We start from the raw sequence: 20802 nt of genomic DNA, 5'->3' as shown, positions 1-20802 counted from the left end.
AATTATTAGGAAAAGAAGATAGATAGAAGATATTTAGCATGATTGATTACTAAAATGATGATAAAATTGACGATTTTTGACATGAAAATGATTCTAAACAGGTAAATGCTTGAGTATTGAAGAATATTGTAAATAGCGTAAATATACACTTGCCTGTGAAATTTTATGCCAGAATTTGGTGTCCAAAAACTGCAATTTTTCACAATGCAATACATCATTTATATTCGGAAAATATTTATTAAATACGCAACAATATTAACCATATATATTATATTACTCTATGATATTAACTTAAATATTCAAAGCGACGCAATTTTTTTGACACTTATGCCATATTGTCAAAGTGAGAGTTGCTACAATTCTATTATGGTAACTACCCATAATCAAGGAGTATCGCTTTTTAATAATTGGTTCAGATACTTATTTTATTTAGCATAAATAATAATTGTCTCATTCAACAATGCTTCTGAATGACGTTGTTGGCAATTTATCAACAAACTCATGTACAAAAACTAACCTTTTGCACAGAATATTGCAGCATATATAGTAGCCTTGGGAAAACTTCGTATTAACAGTGGCAATACCAAGTTAGGTGTGAAAGTGATAAAACACAACAACTGGGCAATATTTTCTTGTTCACGTCAAATGTTCATACCGAAATCTCCAGTGTATATGATATAAGCTTCTTGCCCATACCACAACCACAGAATGCTTAATAGAAGCTAACCACAACGTTAGTCAAATGCCTTATCTTTGAAGGCGGCAACACTTATTCTGACAATATCAAAATGTCATTGACATATTTTGACGTAAGAGGTTAAGAAAACTTCAAAAGTCAAAACACAAACAATATTCAACATTATTTTAAAATAATTATCAATTTCTGCCGATTTAATATAAACAACCAATAGAGATGGCAGAAAAGAAAAAAAAAGTCATTATAACGAAGGTTTATTGCAATTTTTTTAATAAACTCACACATAGAATAATTGTTATTATAAATCCATTTAAAAAACTTTGAAAATTTTCAGGAAATCATAAATTCACCTATTGCGAAAAGACCCGTAATTCTCAAATCGGATCGTGAAACAACAAAAGAACAAAAAGAAAAAGCGGACAAGGAGAAACAGCCTACAATAATACTAAAAACTCGTGAGCAAAGTGCCCCAAAGGATGAAAGACCAGTTAGTCCTAAGTCACAAACTATAGACGAAGGACCACAACCGAACAAAATAGCACAAAATGAATCAAAGGAGAAAAAAGGTACTTGTAAATCTATTACCTGAACAAAGTTGTTTACTACAGCACAAGGACAGCCCTCCGCACTTATATTATGAGATTAATTAATATACCTTCGTGGATTTGTCTACACTTGTTTAACCTAGTCATTTATTATTCAAGGCAGCGTTCCCAACCGTACGATAATTATCGTACAAACACGATAATTTGGTGCCTATACGTACGATGTACGATAGCATGTTATTATCGTACGCTGATTTTACGATAATTTCTATCAGGCAAAATTCGAGAATTTATATTATTTCACCCATACAAATATGACATTTTGACGTGTTTCATATCGAACTTTCATGGGAACAGTGAAATTTTGTCAGATTGAATTTTAAACTTGGCGCGTTTATTGAACATAAAGTGGAAATGGAATTGGTTCAGGTCTGTAGTCTGTACCACGCGTAAAACCAAAGAGTATAATGAATATTAAGGCACTTAAAACGTTTGGGTTTCAGTGTCCCGTTGATTTGACAGCGGTAGTTAAACAAAGATTAACTATAGAGAACTTGCATACTTATCAATATTACAATTTATAATAAATAAAATAAATAAATAAATAAAATTGTTTTATTTCAGGAAATTTCCCTTCCCATATGCAAGTTACAAATTACAATCAAAATCAAAATAAAATACAAAAAATTAAAGACAATTAGAGCATCATTTATAGTTTTTTCCTGGCTTTATAGGTTTATCCCTAGCATAATATGATGAATGAACTTTGCACCAGTACAGAAGTAAAGGATTGTCATAAAAGTTAGAGACAGCCACCAGAATACTATTACTGGAGCGTCTCATTCTCTCCCAAAAATTTGCGATTCGCGATCTCATTATGGCCATGAAATCCGGGACCCTCGTCTCCAAAAACATGCCAGATGCACTACAGAACCTGGGCAGTTTCATAAAGAGTCTGTATGCGTTATTATACTGCACTCTCAATGAAGAAATCGCTTTATTTGTGAAGTTACACCACAATTGACACGTATACATGCACATGGAATATGTTTTAAATAACAATTTTTTAACGTCAGTAGTGCACCTGGCAAATCTTCGCGCCAGCATGTTGCTCCGGACTGCAAGGGCCCTGCGCTCTCTTTCAATATCTGAATCGTCTTTTAGATCCCCCGTCAAAATGTGACCCAAATATTTAAATTGTTCCACGATTTTAACAGGAGAACCATTCAAAAATAACCCAGGTATTCTCTCCGGTCCCTGTCCATATCTAAATACCATCAATTCGGTCTTTAAAGCGTTATACTTCAAGCCGTGAGAATTAGCATAATTCTCACAAATTGAGAGTAATTTTCTCAGACCCTTAATTGAAGGGCTCAGCAGAACCATGTCGTCGGCATAACTTAAATTGTTTACGCACACGTCGCCAAGATGACATCCAACCCTGGTTCCCCTGAGCTCGCCAATCAATCCATCTATATAAAGATTGAACAGGTCCGGAGAGGTTAGCCCTCCTTGACGTACTCCACATTCTAACCTATACCCGCTAGACATGGAGTCGCCCCATCTGACATAATTTGTTTGATTTCCGTACCAGAATCTCAACAGACGCGCTACACTAAGAAACTCCTGTTGCTTCCAGTTTATTCCAAAGAATACCATAATTTACCAGGTCAAAAGCTTTACTAAGATCTAAAAAGCAAGCATACACCGATGTTTTGTGTTGCTTATAGTAATTTATGGTACTCTTTAGGCTAAAAATAGCTGCGTCCGTTGATAGTCCAGGACGAAAACCAAACTGTGCTTCATTAATATTTAATGATCTCTGTATTTCAGGATGAATAAGACGCTCCAGCACTTTACTTAATATAGTTCCTAAAGATATAGGCCTATAGTTAGACGAATCGCCTAGATTACCGCTTTTATTTTTAGCAATAGGCACAACTATTGTTCTTATCAAATTTTTGGGCAAATAAGAATATTTTATGCACTTGTTGTATAGGTTGCACAAATGTTCGACCAACTTCTCACTTCCCCAAATTATATGCTCTATGCTGAGACCATCATAGCCGGGTGATTTTCCCCTTTGTATGCTTTTTATGGCTTTTTTAACATCTTTATGAGTAAATTTTATGCATGATTCCTTATCTATAGTTACTGGCTCGTTGTGATTGACGGTCTCAACACCGGGCACACTCTTTACAGGGAGAGGCTTAGTTTTGAATTTATTAGCAAATATCTCTGCAATCTGATCTGACATTTGCACACCATCTACAGAAACCGATCTACTCTCTCTACCATTAAGCTTTTTTGTAGTTTGCCAAAATTTTACGAAGTTTTTGTTTTTACTGCATGTAGCTAATATATTCATCTTAATACGATCTTCATTTTTCTGACACCACTGAATTTTATTTTTAAATATTATACGGCTCTTTCTCATATTATCATATAAAGGTCCATATATAGGTTTGCCCGATTCCACCCACTCCTTAAAGCAATATCTAGCTACCTGGTGGCTCTCTCTAACATGGAAATTCCAGCCTACTACATGTTTCCTATTTTTCGTTTTGTTTATTACGCTTCCACTAAAAATAGCAGCTTTTTGTAAAATATTCACAATATGATCGTATAATCTATTAATATATAAATGATGCTCATCAAGATGTTTACATTGGTGCATACTACTACTTACTTTATATGATTTATTTATTTATAATTGACTTTATTCTAAAAAGTACGATAATTTCGAACCAAAAACGCCTAATGTACGATAATTTTACGCCCCTGGTACGATAATCAGCTCACTTCAGGTTGCTAACACTGATTCAAGGATATTCTTCAAGGTTATTCAAGGATATTCTTATATTATTCTAAATATTGTTAAACAAAGATAATTTAGTTTCAAATGGATCAATCACTTATATTTATTTACTAATTAATCCAACACTCAATTATTAATATTTATTTATCTTTTCCAGAGCATAAACCATGTCCCCCTTTGAAAGTAATGACAGAACCAATGAAGTTACTTGACGAAAATTTAGAATTCAACCTTGCAGCACTTGAGTTTTTGAATGATAACAATACAAATTATTTGGTTATCGGTGTTATAGGTAATATATATTTTTTACCAAGTTCATAACATTTTCATAATGACTCAATATGTATCAAAAAGCTATTTTGTATATTATCAATTTTTATTATTTCATAGATTAATTATTGATTAAATAATTACTATCAAATTAGATTGTTATGAATTATAATCTATATTACATAAATGAATCGCCAAATTTGTTGCTAAGCGCCAATCTCAAGAACACCTGAAGTAATTTTGTTAATTCTTTCTTTATAATATTTCTTGAAGTATGTAGATGGTTCTTATGGAGAGAAAACTTAAACTTGTAGCACGGGCGAATCGAGGGGGGATCGCTAGTAAAAATATTCTGTCAATGATGAATTCTTCATTTCATTACTTCATCTTGCTTCTTTTTTTAGGTATGCAAGGAGTGGGCAAATCTTTAATAATGAATCTTATTAACCAGAACAAACCAATTGATGACCTATGTCATGAAATATTACATTCACATGAAGTGCCAGAAGAAAATCAAGGTTTTGAGTCAAATGTTAACAGTGTAGAAAATCAAATGGAGAATCTTAATTTTATTGATAATGATAAAAAAGAAAAAAAGGAAAACATTAGCAATACTAGTCCGTTTATATTTAATATGCAAAACATTGAACAAATAGAGAGGGGCAGCCAATGTACTAGGGGTGTGTATTATTTCTCATTTTTTAATTTTGCCAATATTTTATATGGAAAAAGATTTAATTTTGGATAGGCTCAAATAAAACCTCTTAACTCTACTCTTTTAACTATTTTCACCAGCAGATAACTGAATTAATTCCTTTAGAAATGTATATTAATTTAATATAACTTCATATTCTTGTATTTCTATTTTAGGTATAGATATGTATGTAACAAGTGACCGTGTTATACTCCTGGACTGCCAGCCCCTTTGGTCGCCATGTTTAATTGACACAAATATAAGTACAATAACTTCTAGAAGTGCTAATATAGTCACAGTTGATTGCTTGCAAATAGCGTCATATTTGATGGCAATTTGCCATGTTCTAATTGCAGTACAGGATTGGTTTACTGATTATAACTTTATAAGGTAAGGTTCCTTTCTTAGTAACACAGTCAGAATTTTATAGAAAAACTTACATACTTTACAAATACTTGAGTAATAAAAATTATATTTATAAAGTTATGATGGACCTGTCTATGTATTACCATACTAAATACCATATAGATGGCGTTGTTGACAAAAAATGCGAAAAAGTACAATTCCAGTTTAATTTGAAACTATAAAGCCGATTGCCCATGGACATGTCATGATTGAATGAATGCATACAACCTACAGATAACGATAGGCGAATTTTGCATATTTGTTACGTCCCCACTGCTTCATGCGATCGTAGGTCACGCTACATATTGTCTCAGTTTTCTTAAAAGTTACAACTAGCATCTCGAAAGTCTGTTGAGCAGTGAAATTTAACCGTGTGTGCCGCACAGCGAACACAAGACGATCGGCAACGCCGCGTCAGTCGCATGTCACGCTAACGCGACGTTGCCGCTCCGCACAGTTTTTATCGTTACCACACCCCGGACACTCCATACAAAATTATCGTTTTGACAGTCACACTGTAGAGACTGCAAATGTGTGTGTTAACGCTTTATGGTTGGCACATTTGTGACTAGTGTAAAAAAAAAATTCGCGTTTTTCTGATGAAAACAGCACAATATCTAACCATTTTCTACGAAAAACGATAATCACAAATCCAAAATAATAAAATTACTTTAAGTCAATTTGATTAATGTTGTCAATCTTCGTTGCGTATCGTCTTTGCAGAAAAATATGGCCCATTTTAATCACGATCGCGCGGGGTGAGGTAAGTTTAATTTTGGCGGGAGGCAGAGTGTCCGTTCTGTAGCGTTTAGCTACTATTATGTATTCTGTGTCGTTACTACCAATGATCCTTTCCTTTGGGTAAGATGGTAAAAAGTTCTTCATTCGTGGGCGAAAAGCATTTTTAATTTGTGACATAAACAGGGGACTTAAATAATAAAACTACTCAATTTCATGTTCAATATGTATAATTATTTTTAATAGTCAATTGATATCTTCTAGGTACATACAAACAGCGGAGATGTTAAAACCCTCACTGTCTGCAAGCACCAATGTTACTCAAGACAATTCAGAATCAACATTGTCTGGAGAATGTAATCCACATTTATTATTACTTCACAATAGGTGTCAATTAGAAGATTTTACTCCCAGTAGTGTTAAAACTATGCAAGATCTGTATAGGTATGTTTAAACTTTAGAAACTATAAAATAAGTTTAGGTTCATACTTAAGAATATATTAATATGTAAAGGTAGAGTTTCAATCATCAAACATAAAATTATTAAAAACTGTTCAGCTGTTCTTGAGTTCTTAGTGGTGTAACTAACACACCTATAAAATATATGCCTTTAAGAGCTAGCGCGCACGAGCAACTTTGTCTCCGCAACTATTTTGTCTCTCCCATCAATTTGTATGGGGAGTTGCGTCGCTACGTGCGCGCACTTTGATACTAGCCCATAGGTGGGAGAGACAAAATAGTTGCGGAGACAAAATAGTTGCGGAGACAAAGTTGCTCGTGCGCGCTAGCTCTAAATTCTATAGCTATAAGATTTTAATATGCTATCATATTATAATTATTTAATGAACTTTGTAATGAACTTTAAAACTAGATATCTTTTATTATATCAATTAGGTTCTTATCATTTTTATCAATTCAATGATGTCTAACATTATAATACCTACCACTTTATATACTATTCAAATATTAAAATGGATTTTAATTTAAGCTGTTAGATTTTTTTAATTATTTCAACTACAGGAAACTATAATGTTAGGATAACCGAAAATGTATCCTCCTACAGGAAGCTACATAATAATGATTGCTAGATAATTTCACATTAATACAATCGATGAGTGAAACACATGTAACATTATATGAAACATTTTAACAATGTTAATTAAATTTTCAGGAAAGCATTCCAAAGATCAAATCTGCAACTAAATTCTGGCATGTACTTATATAGTGATGCCAACAGAAATGGTCTCAATGTAAATAGTGTGAACCAATCGTATAGCGTCGATAGCTGCGGTCAACCAATCAATTTGTTCCTTTTGCCAGAAGTCTATAGCGATTACGGTGAGTTTATTAAACTTTTTTTTTGGTACAGTAACCCCAATTTTAACTAATAGAAACGGATGCTAGTAATCAATTATAAATATAATTTACTATAAAATAATTTCACTTCTAGGTAACAAAGAAATTTACCGCGGGCATCCTTCGTTCGAAGAATTAGCCCATCGCTTACGTTGGATGCTATTAGGAGTTAATAGACACCAAATAACAAACGTCCCGAATTTATCGGAAAAAGGCTGGTTCCATTTCTGCAACAGAGCTTGGGAAACTATAAAGAAGTGCACGTTTTTCTTGGAATATGAACGATTTTTACCTTAATCGCTAATGTTGTTATCAAGCGGGAAAGTGAGATAAGTACGCAGGTGTTCGCAAATGAAACGATAATATTTGATGTAATAAAAGAAATTCTATTTATTGATGTGTCATTATTACAATTAATTACCATTGGACCCAAATTTGATTATTGGAAAACGCTATTTATGAGAGGTTTTCGTCGCTGCTCCGGTGGCTTATACGCGTGTTGGTATACGCTAGCTAATCTCCAATGCTCTGGATATCCTGTGGCATTCGCATCCCTCCAAATACTAAACGGAGGCGCCAAAGTAGGAATGGTATACGACTTTTTTGTATAGGGATGACGCATTTTCGGCATTTTGACATTTTTCGACTCATTAGAACTGTGGCTTTGAACTGAATTGGGATTGCCAGCTTTGAAAGCAAATTTGTAATCTTCTTTTTGTTTGACATCTTTCATTGCTTTATATCCATTGCAAGAAATGCAATGCTTATGTTTCGCATTGTTATTACCCGCGTCACTCGACTCTTTTGGCGAGCGAGATATTTGAGAGTCGTTTGGCGAACTTTGATGCAGTTTCCCTTGCGCTAAAGGGGTTTTGTCGTACGATTCTAAACTATGGTTACGGCCATTTATTCCCTTACAATTTTTGTTATTGCTAGACCAGGCTTCTTTTATGGTTTTAAAATTTTCTGCTGAAGAACCGTGACTACAGTTTGAATTCGATGGGGTGCCGCACCCGTTAACACCGTCACATTTACCATTTTTTGGTGATTGAGCAGAACTTTTCCTGCTTGAAGACTTAGATCTTGGCATATTTTCTCTATGATTATGCTGGGGACAATGCTGCACGTCACAGGTATCTTTCCTTTTATCTTTCGTCATGTCTTTTTCAAAATGAGGCACACTGTGGCGTCCTATATCTTGTGTAATACGGTTCTGGTTGAAAATTGACTGAGAGTGTCCCGGTGCTATATTGTCTTCCAATGTATCTTTAGGCGTGTGCACCATTGTAAAAACTGCTGGTGCTTGAGATCCATTTGATCCATCAATGTGTTTGGGTGGTTTAGGCTCTCGTCTTGGATCATCCGCTATAAAATCCCAACAAATAGCTAAATCCATTAGTGACAAAGGCTTTTTATACTGACCGCCCAAATCTTGTATTGATGTCACTGGCCGTTGCTTACGGTCTACTTCTGTTTCATTTTTTTTAGGATCACACGTTTTCGGTCTATGTACTCGCATTTTCGTGCAACAAGTCGGACCAGAAGCTCCGTAACCTTTCCAACCTATAGCATAGGGTTTCACTACGATGTCAGAGTCTCTGTGTTCTCCTACCTTAGTTAAATTTCGGTACCCCAACGTATCCGGTAAGGGTTGATGTTCTAAATTTCCCGCATGCATACCTTTGGCAAAATTAAAATTTTGCGCAACGTTCACGTACGGTAATTTAGGTGTTGCGCTTTTCTTTGCGTATTTCATATTCTCAATATTATTTTGCTCATTTTTCTGTGCATTTTCAGCAACTTTTCGCCAAAATTTATCATTGCTATCTTCTTGAGGACCATGAAGTTGTTCAACTGCGTCTTTTACCAGAAGGTCGTAGCTATCATGTCGTTTATCTGGATCTGTGGCAGATCCTGGTATGTATGGTCCGTGCCCGTCACTGACTACTGGCTCCAATCTTTTATTTAATTCTAATGGGTCGTCGTCTCTGTTGTGAAAATCCTCTTCATCAACCTTTAATTTACTCCCACCATTTAATTCTTCATGCAGCCCTAAATCCTCCTTTAAGTACAGACATGTAAAAATTTGGACGAGAATTTTTTAATTAAAACATAATTTACATCTTGTTCCTTCATTTTTTAATTGTGCGTTTACGTTTGTGATCGTGGAACGGGCATTGTTTAGGCTGAAATTAGCAAGGAAAGTATATTAGGTATATTGGTACAATATAGGTTATATATCTACAATCATTCGTACAATATAAGTAGTCATAATATTATATTCTGATTGTGATTTTACAATATTTCGCAAGTGCATATTTCTTAATCATCATAACAGTCTTCATACAACTAGTGTGAAAACTGTCTTATAATAAAGACGGTTTCCAATAAAAAGGAGGTTCTATATCAGATAACTCTATTTTATGGAATCTTATATTGATCAATATCAGATATTATAACTTGACAAACTATAAAAGCTGAACAAGTCGGTATTATGAAATTATTGAACGGCAAGGAAAGCTTACGACAAAGTTTGCTTCCATACTTGAAAAAATAATTGAAAGATTATTATTAGATTATATGAACTACCTTAATCTTCTTCTTATATATAAAAATGAATCGCAAAATGTGTTGGTAAGCGCATAACTCGAGAACGGCTGAACCGATTTCGATAATTCTTTTTTTATTATATTCCTTGAAGTACGAGGATGGTTCTTATGTAGAGAAAACGTAAACATGTCCACGGGCGAAGCCGGGGCGGACCGCTAGTAATTATTAAATTTCTAAATTTCTAATCAAATAATGATGGAACATGCTCTAATTAACAAAATAATATTTTTTTACTAAATTGGTTGGTGAAAGCGTTAAGCGACTACGTTTATTTTTAAATTAACTTTGTCACGTTATGTTAGTCAGATACAGTTAGAAATCGGACAATCAGTAACATCGACCATGACTTTGATTTGTTCAAAAGCATTACATTATTGTACATAATATCACTAAGTATATTACGAGCACAAAATATACAAACCTAATCGGTAATCCTAGTCGCTTAAGGGCGCGTATAAAGTCAAATCACCAATCAACTTTTAGTTGATACGTGTAATATTCAAGACCAAATATAAAAAATAAAATATATGTAAAACTTGATGATATTTTCGATTATATTGTCAGATCAAAAACATAAAATATTGAAATTGACTCGATAGAAAAAATTCACGAAGTTACCTCTAAATTTCACACTTTTACGTTTTTTACTGGACATGGTAATACTTATTATGATTTTTTTTTCATAAACAATTATATTAAAACATTTGCAAGATATTTGTCAGAGCATTTTGTGTAATTACTTTTAGTTTTGGTTTAATCACGATAAAACACTTTTGGCGCTTACTATATTTTTAATTACGCAAGAAATCATCTTCCATCGCACGTTCCGGGAGCTAAAAACATAATTCTATTTCATACATCAGACGCTATCGCTCCGTTGAGACGAGTAGACCACGCTAAAATTGCTGCGCCGTGTTTTATAATTACGCCGAATATTGATTTGTTGAAAATGGTAAACAACAGTACGAAAGTCAAAACTGTACTTACATTGAATAGGTATTTTTTTATAATATACATATGTATATGTATATATATAATATATTCATAATCTGTATTACATAGTAATATGTAGTACATATCTATACATAAATATAGTGTTTAGAATTTTTGTATGTCTGTCTGTATGTATGTCTGGGCTCTAATTTTGGTGCAGATATAGCTTGAGACCTGAGAAAGGTCATAGGATGAGTTTTATCCCGTAAATAAAAAAAACTGTCTGTGTTTGTCTGTTTGTTTGTACACGCTAATCTCCGGAACTACTGGACGGATTTGAATGAAAGTTATTTTGTTGTGTAGGTACTATTATATTATCCGGGAAATATAAAATAATAATTTATTTTGAAAACTGAAACACCTGATGCAGAACCGCAACAGACCACCTAAACTATAGATTCATTTGAGAAAGTTACCTAAGGTACCTAATTCCTACGGTCGCCTTGCAAATGCAATCAATCAAATCGGGAATGTTTTATAATATTATTATTATATATATATATATATATATATATATATATATATATAATAATAATATTATAAAACATTCCCGATATATATATATATATATATATATATATATATATATATATATATATATATATATATATATATATATTATAGTATTACTATAGGTAGATTCCTATGTTTGCTCCAGTAAATAACCAATACAGGTTGTGAATAGTAACTACACATTATATATATTTACAATCTGTATTAGATAATAATATTACAATCACATAGGTATAAAAAAAAATTGTACGAAAGTCAAAACTGTACATTGAATATTTTTACGGATACCTACTTGGGGCGTGATTTTTAATCAATATAGGAGCCAAAAATATAGGTACATAGTTTATAGAATTTTTGTCTGTTTGTCTGTATGTATGTCTGGCTCTCTAAGCTCTAACTTTGATACAGAGATAGCTTGAGACCTGAGAAAGGACATTGGATAGGTTTGTTCCCGTAAATCCTAAAAAAACTCTATGTGTCTGTTTGTTTGTACACGCCAATCTCCGGAACTATTGGACGGCTTTGAATGAAAGTTATTTTGTTGTGTAGGTATTATCTGGGCAATATAAATATGCAAATTCGAAGATCTAGAATGTATGATGAGGGACCCTGAGATCACACTCTAACATTTATAGGAGTGACGTCAGCAAAAATTGTTGCGTCTGATGGAAATTTTCTGTTGATTAAAAAAAATCAAAGATCTGGAACATCTGATATAGACCCATAAGAGCCCAGCTACACATTTATAGGAATGAAGTCTTAAAAAAAATGTTCAGTCTAATGGGTATTTTAATTAAAAAATTCGAAGGTCTGGAACATACCCTAGGAGCTCAAACAAACTATACCATTATATATAAATTACACCTACTCTAAATAAATTCTCCTAGCTGTTGTTCACGTCTAGTTCACGCGAACGAAGTCGCGGGCATCAGCTAGTGTTGAATCACATGTTTTTAGTCGTCTCTCGATAAAATAATACAACAAATTTCGAAGAAATTCCGAAGAAATTTGTTAATATGAACAAAATAATAACTAGTTTTCAAATAATATTTTATTTTTTTATTAATCAAGGATAATATTTATTTTTATTTTCAGAATAATTGCAGAGTCGAAAAATATTGTACAATCTAACGAATTTGATAAAAACAAAGTTCTGGAGGAATGTGTATCGTCGACTGTGTATGTTTATTTAAAAATACTATCTATACTCGCTATTTTGACTTTGAATAATTTATATTTGTTTAATTGACCCTGTTTGAAAGTAATTTACTAATTTCACAGAACAATTTTAAATTTGGAAAATGTGGACCCTCACTCTCTACCTGTGTCTACTGACTATTGCCACGCAGAAAAAAAAACTCCAGAAAGGTACCTGCTAAAGTTACCAGCTCTCGATAAAATAATACGTAAATTTCGAAGAACTTTGTAATATTTTATAAAGGATAATTTTTATTTTTATTTTTAGAATAATTGCTGAGTCGAAAAATGTCGTACAATCTAATAGTCCATTGAATAAAAAGTTCTAGAGTGCGTGAGTTAGTAACGTAAGATGTTTCTTCGGAAACATGTCAAGAGTCCCTAGGTAATAAACATACTAAAACCCCGGGCCACTAGGAGGAGCCCCGGAGTGGGGGGAGGGGGAAAATGGGTCCATTTTTTCATTTTTCGCTTAAATCTCAAAAACGGTACATGTTAGAGAAAAACTTTCAAGGAAAAGTTGAAAGGCCATAAAATTATCTACAAGTTGTACCTGAATCATTTTTTCCTATATCCTACCGTTTCTGAGTTATACGCAGTAAAACATGATTTTGGCTCAAACAATTTCCACATCAATCGATCAAAAAATATTTCTTTCTTCCAAAAAACTCAAAAGTGCAACTTGTGACCGGTACAGATAGATTGCTCATAATTGGGTCTATCATTGATAAAAATACCAGATTCCAACACGGAGGCGTTTACGGGGAATTGAATTTTATTAGGGTAGTTACGATACTTGAACTTTAATTTTTTTTCTCCAAAAAAACTCAAAAGTGCAACTTGTGACCGATACTGATAGATTGCTCTTAATTAGGTCTATAATTAGTAAAATAAACACATTCCTCCATGGAAGCCTTTAGGAGGAATCGATTTTCAAAATACTATATTAGGGTAGTTTGAGTTACTGAACTTGATCTTTTTATTTTTTTCTTCCAAAAAACTCAAAAGTGCAACTTGTGACTGGTACTGTTAGATTGCTCTTAATAAGGTCTATAACTGGTAAAATAAACACATTCCTCCATGGAAGCCTTTAGGAGGAATCGATTGTCAAAATATTATATTAGGGTAGTTTGAGTTTCTGAACTTGATCTTTTTATTTTTTTTCTTCCAAAAAACTCAAAAGTGCAACTTGTGACCGGTACAGATAGATTGCTCATAATTAGGTCTATCATTGATAAAAAAATCAGATTCCACCATGGAGGCCTTTAGGAGGTATTGAATTTTATTAGGGTAGTTACGATACATGAACTTTTTAACTAACTACCCTAATAAAATTCAATTCCCCGTAAACGCCTCCATGGTGGAATCTGGTATTTTTATCAATGATAGACCTAATTATGAGCAATCTATCTGTACCGGTCACAAGTTGCACTTTTGAGCTTTTTGGAAGAAAAAAAATAAAAAGTTCATGTATCGTAACTACCCTGATTAAATTCAATTCCCCGTAAACGCCTCCGTGGTGGAATCTGGTATTTTTAGCAATGATAGACCTAATTATGAGCAATCTATCTGTACCGGTCACAAGTTGCACTTTTGAGTTTTTTGGAAGAAAAAAATAAAAAGATCAAGTTCAGTAACTCAAACTGCCCTAATATAATATTTTGACAATCGATTCCTCCTAAAGGCTTCCATGGAGGAATGTGTTTATTTTACCAATTATAGAACTAATTAAGAGCAATCTATCAGTACTGGTCACAAGTTGCACATTTGAGTTTTTTGGAAGAAAGAAATATTTTTTGATCGATTGATGTTGAAATTGTTTGAGCCAAAATCATGTTTTACTGCGTATAACTCAGAAACGGTAGGATATAGGAAAAAATGATTCAGGTACAACTTGTAGATAATTTTATGGCCTTTCAATTTTTCCTTGAAAGTTTTTCTCTAACATGTACCGTTTTTGAGATTTAAGCGAAAAATGAAAAAATGGACCCATTTCCCCCCTCCCCCCACTCCGGGGCTCCTCCTAGTGGCCCGGGGTTTTAGTATGTTTATTACCTAGGGACTCTTGACATGTTTCCGAAGAAACATCTTACGTTACTAACTCACGCACTCTAGACCCCCCTTGGAGGGACTCATTCAATGGACTATAACCAAATTAATCAAAATAAAGTTCTGGAGGAATGTGTGTCGTCGACTGCGTATGTTTATTTAAAAATAGTATCTATACTCGCTATTTCGACAGACTTTTTTTACGGATTCGTGCTCTATACTGTTTCCCTAATATTGTTTTTTTTTATATATTACATACAGACAGTTTTTTTACTGTTTTATAATATGTATAGATTATCATTAATAATTATAAACAAATAATAATAAAAAGACATATTACATAATTTGTGATGATTTCAACTTCACTGTTTTATACAATTATTTTAGACAACATACCTACTAACTACCGAAAATACGCGTTGAACGAGCGAAGAATATTGTGTATAATTTAGCGTGCGATGAACTTTACGTACGTTGGATGAGCCGGGTGTATGAGGGTATTGTGAGGGCGCGCGGCATGGCGCGTAATGGGCGAGGCTTAATCGTAGAATTATCTGGCTTTATACGCCCTCTTAAAACCTAATTGGATACACCTCTATTGTCTAGCTAACTTCGACTATTGGTACCTATAGACTTTAGCTAAATGTCTACGCCCTACGTATTCGGGCGGTTAGTCATTTGGCGTCATTTAGCACTGTTCACACATACAAACAAAAATCACACATCCATGCTTAACATGCATTGTATTGTTGATTTCCATGCAAATTATTTAACATTTTATCTTTTAGATGACATTTTATTGGATTATCGTGACCGATGTCTATAAGTTACATTTTTATATACCTACTTATTTTTAAATACAATGTCTGTGATCAGTGATACCAAAGACAATGTAGTTATCTTATCAAGCATGTGCAGGTGCACTATCAGTTTACAATTTTAATCGCCGAATTTTATAAAATTATCTGATTCATGCTTTGGACTTCTAGGTAACTAAATTAAGGATTACAGACCTATCAATGTTTCTAATGCTTCTATAATATTATCTATTTATTTAAATTTAACAAAAAAGTATTTTATGAGATTAATCTTATAATTATATAAAAATAAATCGCAAAATGTGTTGGTAAGCGCATAACTCGAGAACGGCTGAACCGATTTAGATAATTCTTTTTTTATTATATTCCTTGAAGTACGAGGATGGTTCTTATGTAGAGAAAACGTAAACATGTACCACGGGCGAAGCCGGGGCGGACCGCTAGTTAACTATAAAAATAATTACTCCCTAAAATATTTACCTACATTATAAGATGATTATTAATAATTTTCCTACTCGTTTCATATACTTGATATTATAATATATTAAAAAAAATAACTTGTTTAGAATATTTTCTACATAATATTATGTCTGGTACTAAATTACGATTAGGTATACCAGATCAATATTCAATAATAAAATTGCTCGTAAGTTCATAACGAACTAATAAATCCTCGGCGAAACAAAAATGGAATTAGGTAGGTATTTACTGCTTTTAAAAACGTTCACATTTCACAATTCCAATATCATCTTGTATTTGGAGTGTTCAATAATTTGTTTTTAAATCTAGAACTTACTAGTTGGCGGTAAAATAGCGCGCGAACTTGACTCGACGAACTTACTTTGAAAGACTGCTCATCTTTGTCTGTGGTGTCCTCCTTTGGCGCTTTGCCGCGTTTCGCTCCACGCACGCGCGATGCTGGAACCACCTTCGGCCTTTGAACCCGTAGATTTATCCAATCAGGAAATCTACCAGCCGGAGGTTCCTTCGCCAATTCCTCCGCTAACAAAACAATCACAATACAAATGACATTCTTCTATTATTTCAACCTTACATGTTACGATTTGCGTGCGTTGCCTTTGCAGAAAAATAGTAATATTTTGCGTGCCATTTCTTACAGAACATTGAGCTTTGACATAACCAAAATATACCTACACGTATCTGTGATATTACTCTGTAACACGATATAAAGATTCTTGAAGACGTATTTTCATGTGTTACGACATTGTTGACAAATACGCGGGCTAAGGTACTTTGTTATCATAAGCCCTTGGAAAATGGAAGTCATAACTAACGTTGGTTTAGCAGTCCATAATATAAGTTTATGTCATAACCCTTGCCTTACCTGGCTTTTACAAATTCAAATATATTAGTTTCTTTGGAGTATGAAATGATTGAGACAACCAATATAAGCTACTAGCTGCGCTCCTCGGTTTTACCCGCGTGGCTCCGCTCTTTTTGGTCTTAACGTGATGATATATATATAGCCGATAACCTTTCTCGATGAATGGGCTATCTAACACCGAAAGAATTTTTCAAATCGGACCAGTAATTTCTGAGATTAGCGCGTTCAAACAAACAAACAAACTCTATTATAGTACCTATAGATTATGAATAATCACAAATCTAGGTACATATTTGAATAATTGTTTCCTACAACATACCGACTTGTCTTGTTATTTTCTTTGGCAGCTCCCAGGTGCCGGTATAATGCCCGAAGCACCTCGACGTTCCCCTGGGAGCGCCCGGCAAGAAGTGTCCATTTATGTCGCAAATTGGCTTCGGGTCTGGCCGCATTTCGAGGGGTCGCGCGCGCGTTGGCGCCCAGCGTGGTACTTGCCAGTTGCCTAATCGTTTTGGCGTCGACTCTTTGTTGAACTAAATAGAGAAAGAAACAACAATAGGAATGCTTAGATAATTTTGTCAAATAGGTTGAGGCATGTTTGTAAGGTTTTTTATTTTTGAAAAAACCTTTAGGTACTGCTGATTTATAAAATGAAATAAAAGGAAATATGTAACAGAAAAATTATATACAATATATCTTAAGAAAATATGGCATAATATTATGTTGTGATGTGCGGTTATAAATTCGTCAAGTCATAAATAATAAATGCCGCACAAGTTCTTATTACTTGATGAAGGGTGGCACGCGATAGGATTGTGACGCACGCGCCAAAACACAACGAATTAAATTTTAATCATATGGAATGTGGTGAAAATATGAATTGACAAGGGACTTTAACACACGTGACAATGATGTATTTTTTAATTGTTGAGGCAAATTCGTGGATTTTTTTAAATTTTTTTTTTATTTAGGTAACGCGTTTGCTCTTTATAGAGCAGTATTTGAAATAAGTCTAAGAAACAACAAACGATCGAAATTCATTTTATACTTATTAACGTAACGTAGAAGCAATAATAATTTGGTTCCTAATAAACTACAGTGGATTTCATTAATAACGACCTCGGTTGTAACGACCTTTCGGTTATAGCGACGTCGAACTTACGTCCCTAGAATTTGAAGCATACTTTCGTATAAATCCATTCGGCAATAGCGACTCCGGATATAACGCCTAATTCGGGTATAACGACTTGTTTTTATGAACTATTTGGGACAGATTCCTAGAAATTCATTGCGGATATTGAGACGGAGTCGGCAAAGGCGCAAAGACTCATTCATCAACTTTAACTATTAAGCTTGTATTATGTAGGAATGTAAACAAAGGATAAGAATCTTTTGTTTACATTCGCAGATGGTCAAGTGATTTGTTTCTGTGTAGGATTACTTAGCACGTGCATGAAGTTAAAATTATGAATCAGTTACGTATCAATTTCCAGTGAGTAAACATCGTTTCTTAAACTTGTGAACATGGCTCCTAGACGTACATTTACTGTTAAAGAAAAAGTTAATTACAACGCTCAAAAAGTACTGTTTATTTGGAGAAGCCAGTAATAATTTAGATGTAGAGGGAATTATGAAAATGGAATATACCTTACAGCGTGCACAAAAGTCTAAACTTAAGCAGTGCACTATAACTCGTTTTTTTAATAAAAGCCTTGTATAATATAAATAAGTGATAAATAAATAACTACGTATGTATATATACATAATGTACGTGATTTTTTATTATTTCGGATATAGAGACCTCCGGATATAGCGACAACATTAAAGTGGTCCCTCCGTCGTCGTTATAACCGAAATCCACTGTATGTATACCTATAAATCTTTTTTAATTACTTACCTACATGAACAGGATTTAGGAGCTCTCCTTTTTTATAGCACATGAGTCTACCAAATGACTAGAACATTTTAGTTGTTAATAAATTGAATAGGAATAAAATCTATTATGCAGGTGTCGAAGTCCCCTCTCTGTGACAGGCGTCATAATAATCATACCCCAGTTAACAAAGGGTTGCAAATAATTATTTACCCCATATACGTCACACGCCTATTTGCTTTCATTTAAATACTGGCCATAATTTAGAATTATTTTGTCAAGCCCCCTTGAAAAATGGCAATGTCGCATCCTTTATAATTCAGATGCGTCGTTATTGTGTTTAGTTTTTAATTGTTATGCCAATTTTATGATTGATACTTTACCTACTTTTGAATAAATTTTCAATCAATCTATTTGAAACACATCTAAACCATAGAGTAAGTACCTATAGAAAACAATAATTGAAAATATGTAAGTAGATAGATGGAGAAAATAAATTTATTTAGGTACCTACTTATCTAACCACTTACGTATTGAATCGATAATTTTTCAATAAATCTACGAGATTTGCTAAGAAAAAATAAACTTTAAACCGTTTAACATTTCGTAATGTAAAACATGAATGAGAGTTAGGTACTCGGGTAGAAAAGTGGCTATCAACCGCTGTGTAATTTTACAAATTGCTTGTTATTCCAAGATGTATGCAAGCGAAAGGTCACCCACAGTGGATGCGTTGAAGGTTTGATCGTAGTTGTTCAGTCACGTCATCGTGCCCTCACGACAAACTTCCGGATTTGTCACGCAAGCCTAGCCTCGAAAAGCTACAACGATGCAAACTTGCCAAAAATGAATAAATTGCGAATATCATGGTAGACTTGAGAACAATGCACAAATTAATTAAATACAAGGTATCTTACTAGTGATAAGAGGTGGTCGTTCAACATCTTTTTTTGTCAGTTTGAGCAAATTAATTTGGAACGACCTTTTGGAGTTTGGTAGTTGTTCATACATAACTACATAACTACAGTTTAAAATTCATCAATAATTTGTAAATTGCAACGACTACAGTTTTAAATTTTAATGATAAGATATTACTTAATTAAATTATTTTACTTAGGTATAACTCAAGCAATCATAGGATAACATTTCATATACTATGTCTACATAAAAGCAACTACTTAGATAGAAAAAGTTTAATGAATTTGGACATCACCACTTTTTCTTCCAAAACTATCCAAAAAATAACATTATACATAAAATAAAGTTAAACGCTAACTATTAACTAAGGACCATAGAAACACGTCAACTAGGGATTAGTATCATACACAAAACCGTGAAAAATTATCATCCTCTCTCAAATAGATTGTAGCCCCTATTCAATGATCCGCTATTACTAAAAAATAAAATGTTAAAGAAAATTGAACCTTGTCATAAAAGCTTATAGACTACAGTTTTGCAAAAAAGAAGGATCTAAATATGTTTACCATGTAATTGGATGTATCTAACTTGGATTATAGGAATTACAATTTGTTGGCAAATAAAAAATGTTCCGCGCAAAAAACGAATAGGGGAGCATAATGGGTGTTGCAGGTGCAGTAGTGTTAAAATATAGATGGGATTAGTGATGTTGGCTCAACTAGACTTATAGTCTTGCAGTTGGACAATGATGCACACAAATATAAATAAAATAAATAATGATATGGTTTATCCTCAATTTAAAGCAAAGAAGCAAACATAGATTATCTTAAGCTTAACGTGCTAAGAAATACAAAAGTAAGCTCATAAAGGCAATGTTTCCTTACATGAAACTAATCTTTATAGAAATAACGTAACTTACCTGCCCACTATCGAAATTAAAAGCCATGTTTCACTCTTTAAAGT

General features: G+C 33.4%; 3 protein-coding genes across 3 annotated transcripts; 1 reads left to right on the top strand and 2 right to left on the bottom strand.

Annotated features, from left to right (window-relative positions):
- Positions 1 to 821: 821 nt before the first annotated feature.
- LOC149487148 (nonsense-mediated mRNA decay factor SMG9) lies at positions 822 to 7916 on the top strand. Its single transcript, XM_089697384.1, has 8 exons — positions 822 to 949; positions 1032 to 1263; positions 4218 to 4352; positions 4735 to 5010; positions 5201 to 5414; positions 6432 to 6611; positions 7339 to 7505; positions 7618 to 7916. The coding sequence occupies exons 1-8, from the start codon at positions 914 to 916 to the stop codon at positions 7818 to 7820; spliced, it is 1443 nt and encodes a 480-aa protein (XP_089553510.1). The 5' UTR covers positions 822 to 913; the 3' UTR covers positions 7821 to 7916.
- On the bottom strand, positions 7847 to 9606 carry LOC149487147 (uncharacterized). Its single transcript, XM_089697385.1, has one exon. It carries the CDS (start codon positions 9277 to 9279, stop codon positions 7963 to 7965), a length of 1317 nt encoding a protein of 438 aa, XP_089553511.1. The 5' UTR covers positions 9280 to 9606; the 3' UTR covers positions 7847 to 7962.
- Positions 9607 to 9618: 12 nt separating this feature from the next.
- Positions 9619 to 20785, bottom strand: LOC149487146 (protein Flattop). Its single transcript, XM_089697386.1, has 4 exons — positions 20759 to 20785; positions 17368 to 17581; positions 16545 to 16705; positions 9619 to 9709 (listed from the first exon to the last, which is right to left on the bottom strand). Exons 1-4 carry the CDS (start codon positions 20783 to 20785, stop codon positions 9656 to 9658), a joined length of 456 nt encoding a protein of 151 aa, XP_089553512.1. The 3' UTR covers positions 9619 to 9655.
- Between the last annotated feature and the right edge of the window lie 17 nt (positions 20786 to 20802).

Source organism: Colias philodice, chromosome 7, assembly GCF_061535455.1.
Source record: "Colias philodice isolate Cphi_HAF_F1 chromosome 7, ilColPhil1 Martin Lab GWU primary, whole genome shotgun sequence".
Taxonomy (NCBI): Eukaryota; Metazoa; Arthropoda; class Insecta; order Lepidoptera; family Pieridae; genus Colias; species Colias philodice.
Note: the sequence above shows the minus strand (reverse complement) of the source record. Positions and strands in the feature narration are given on the sequence as shown.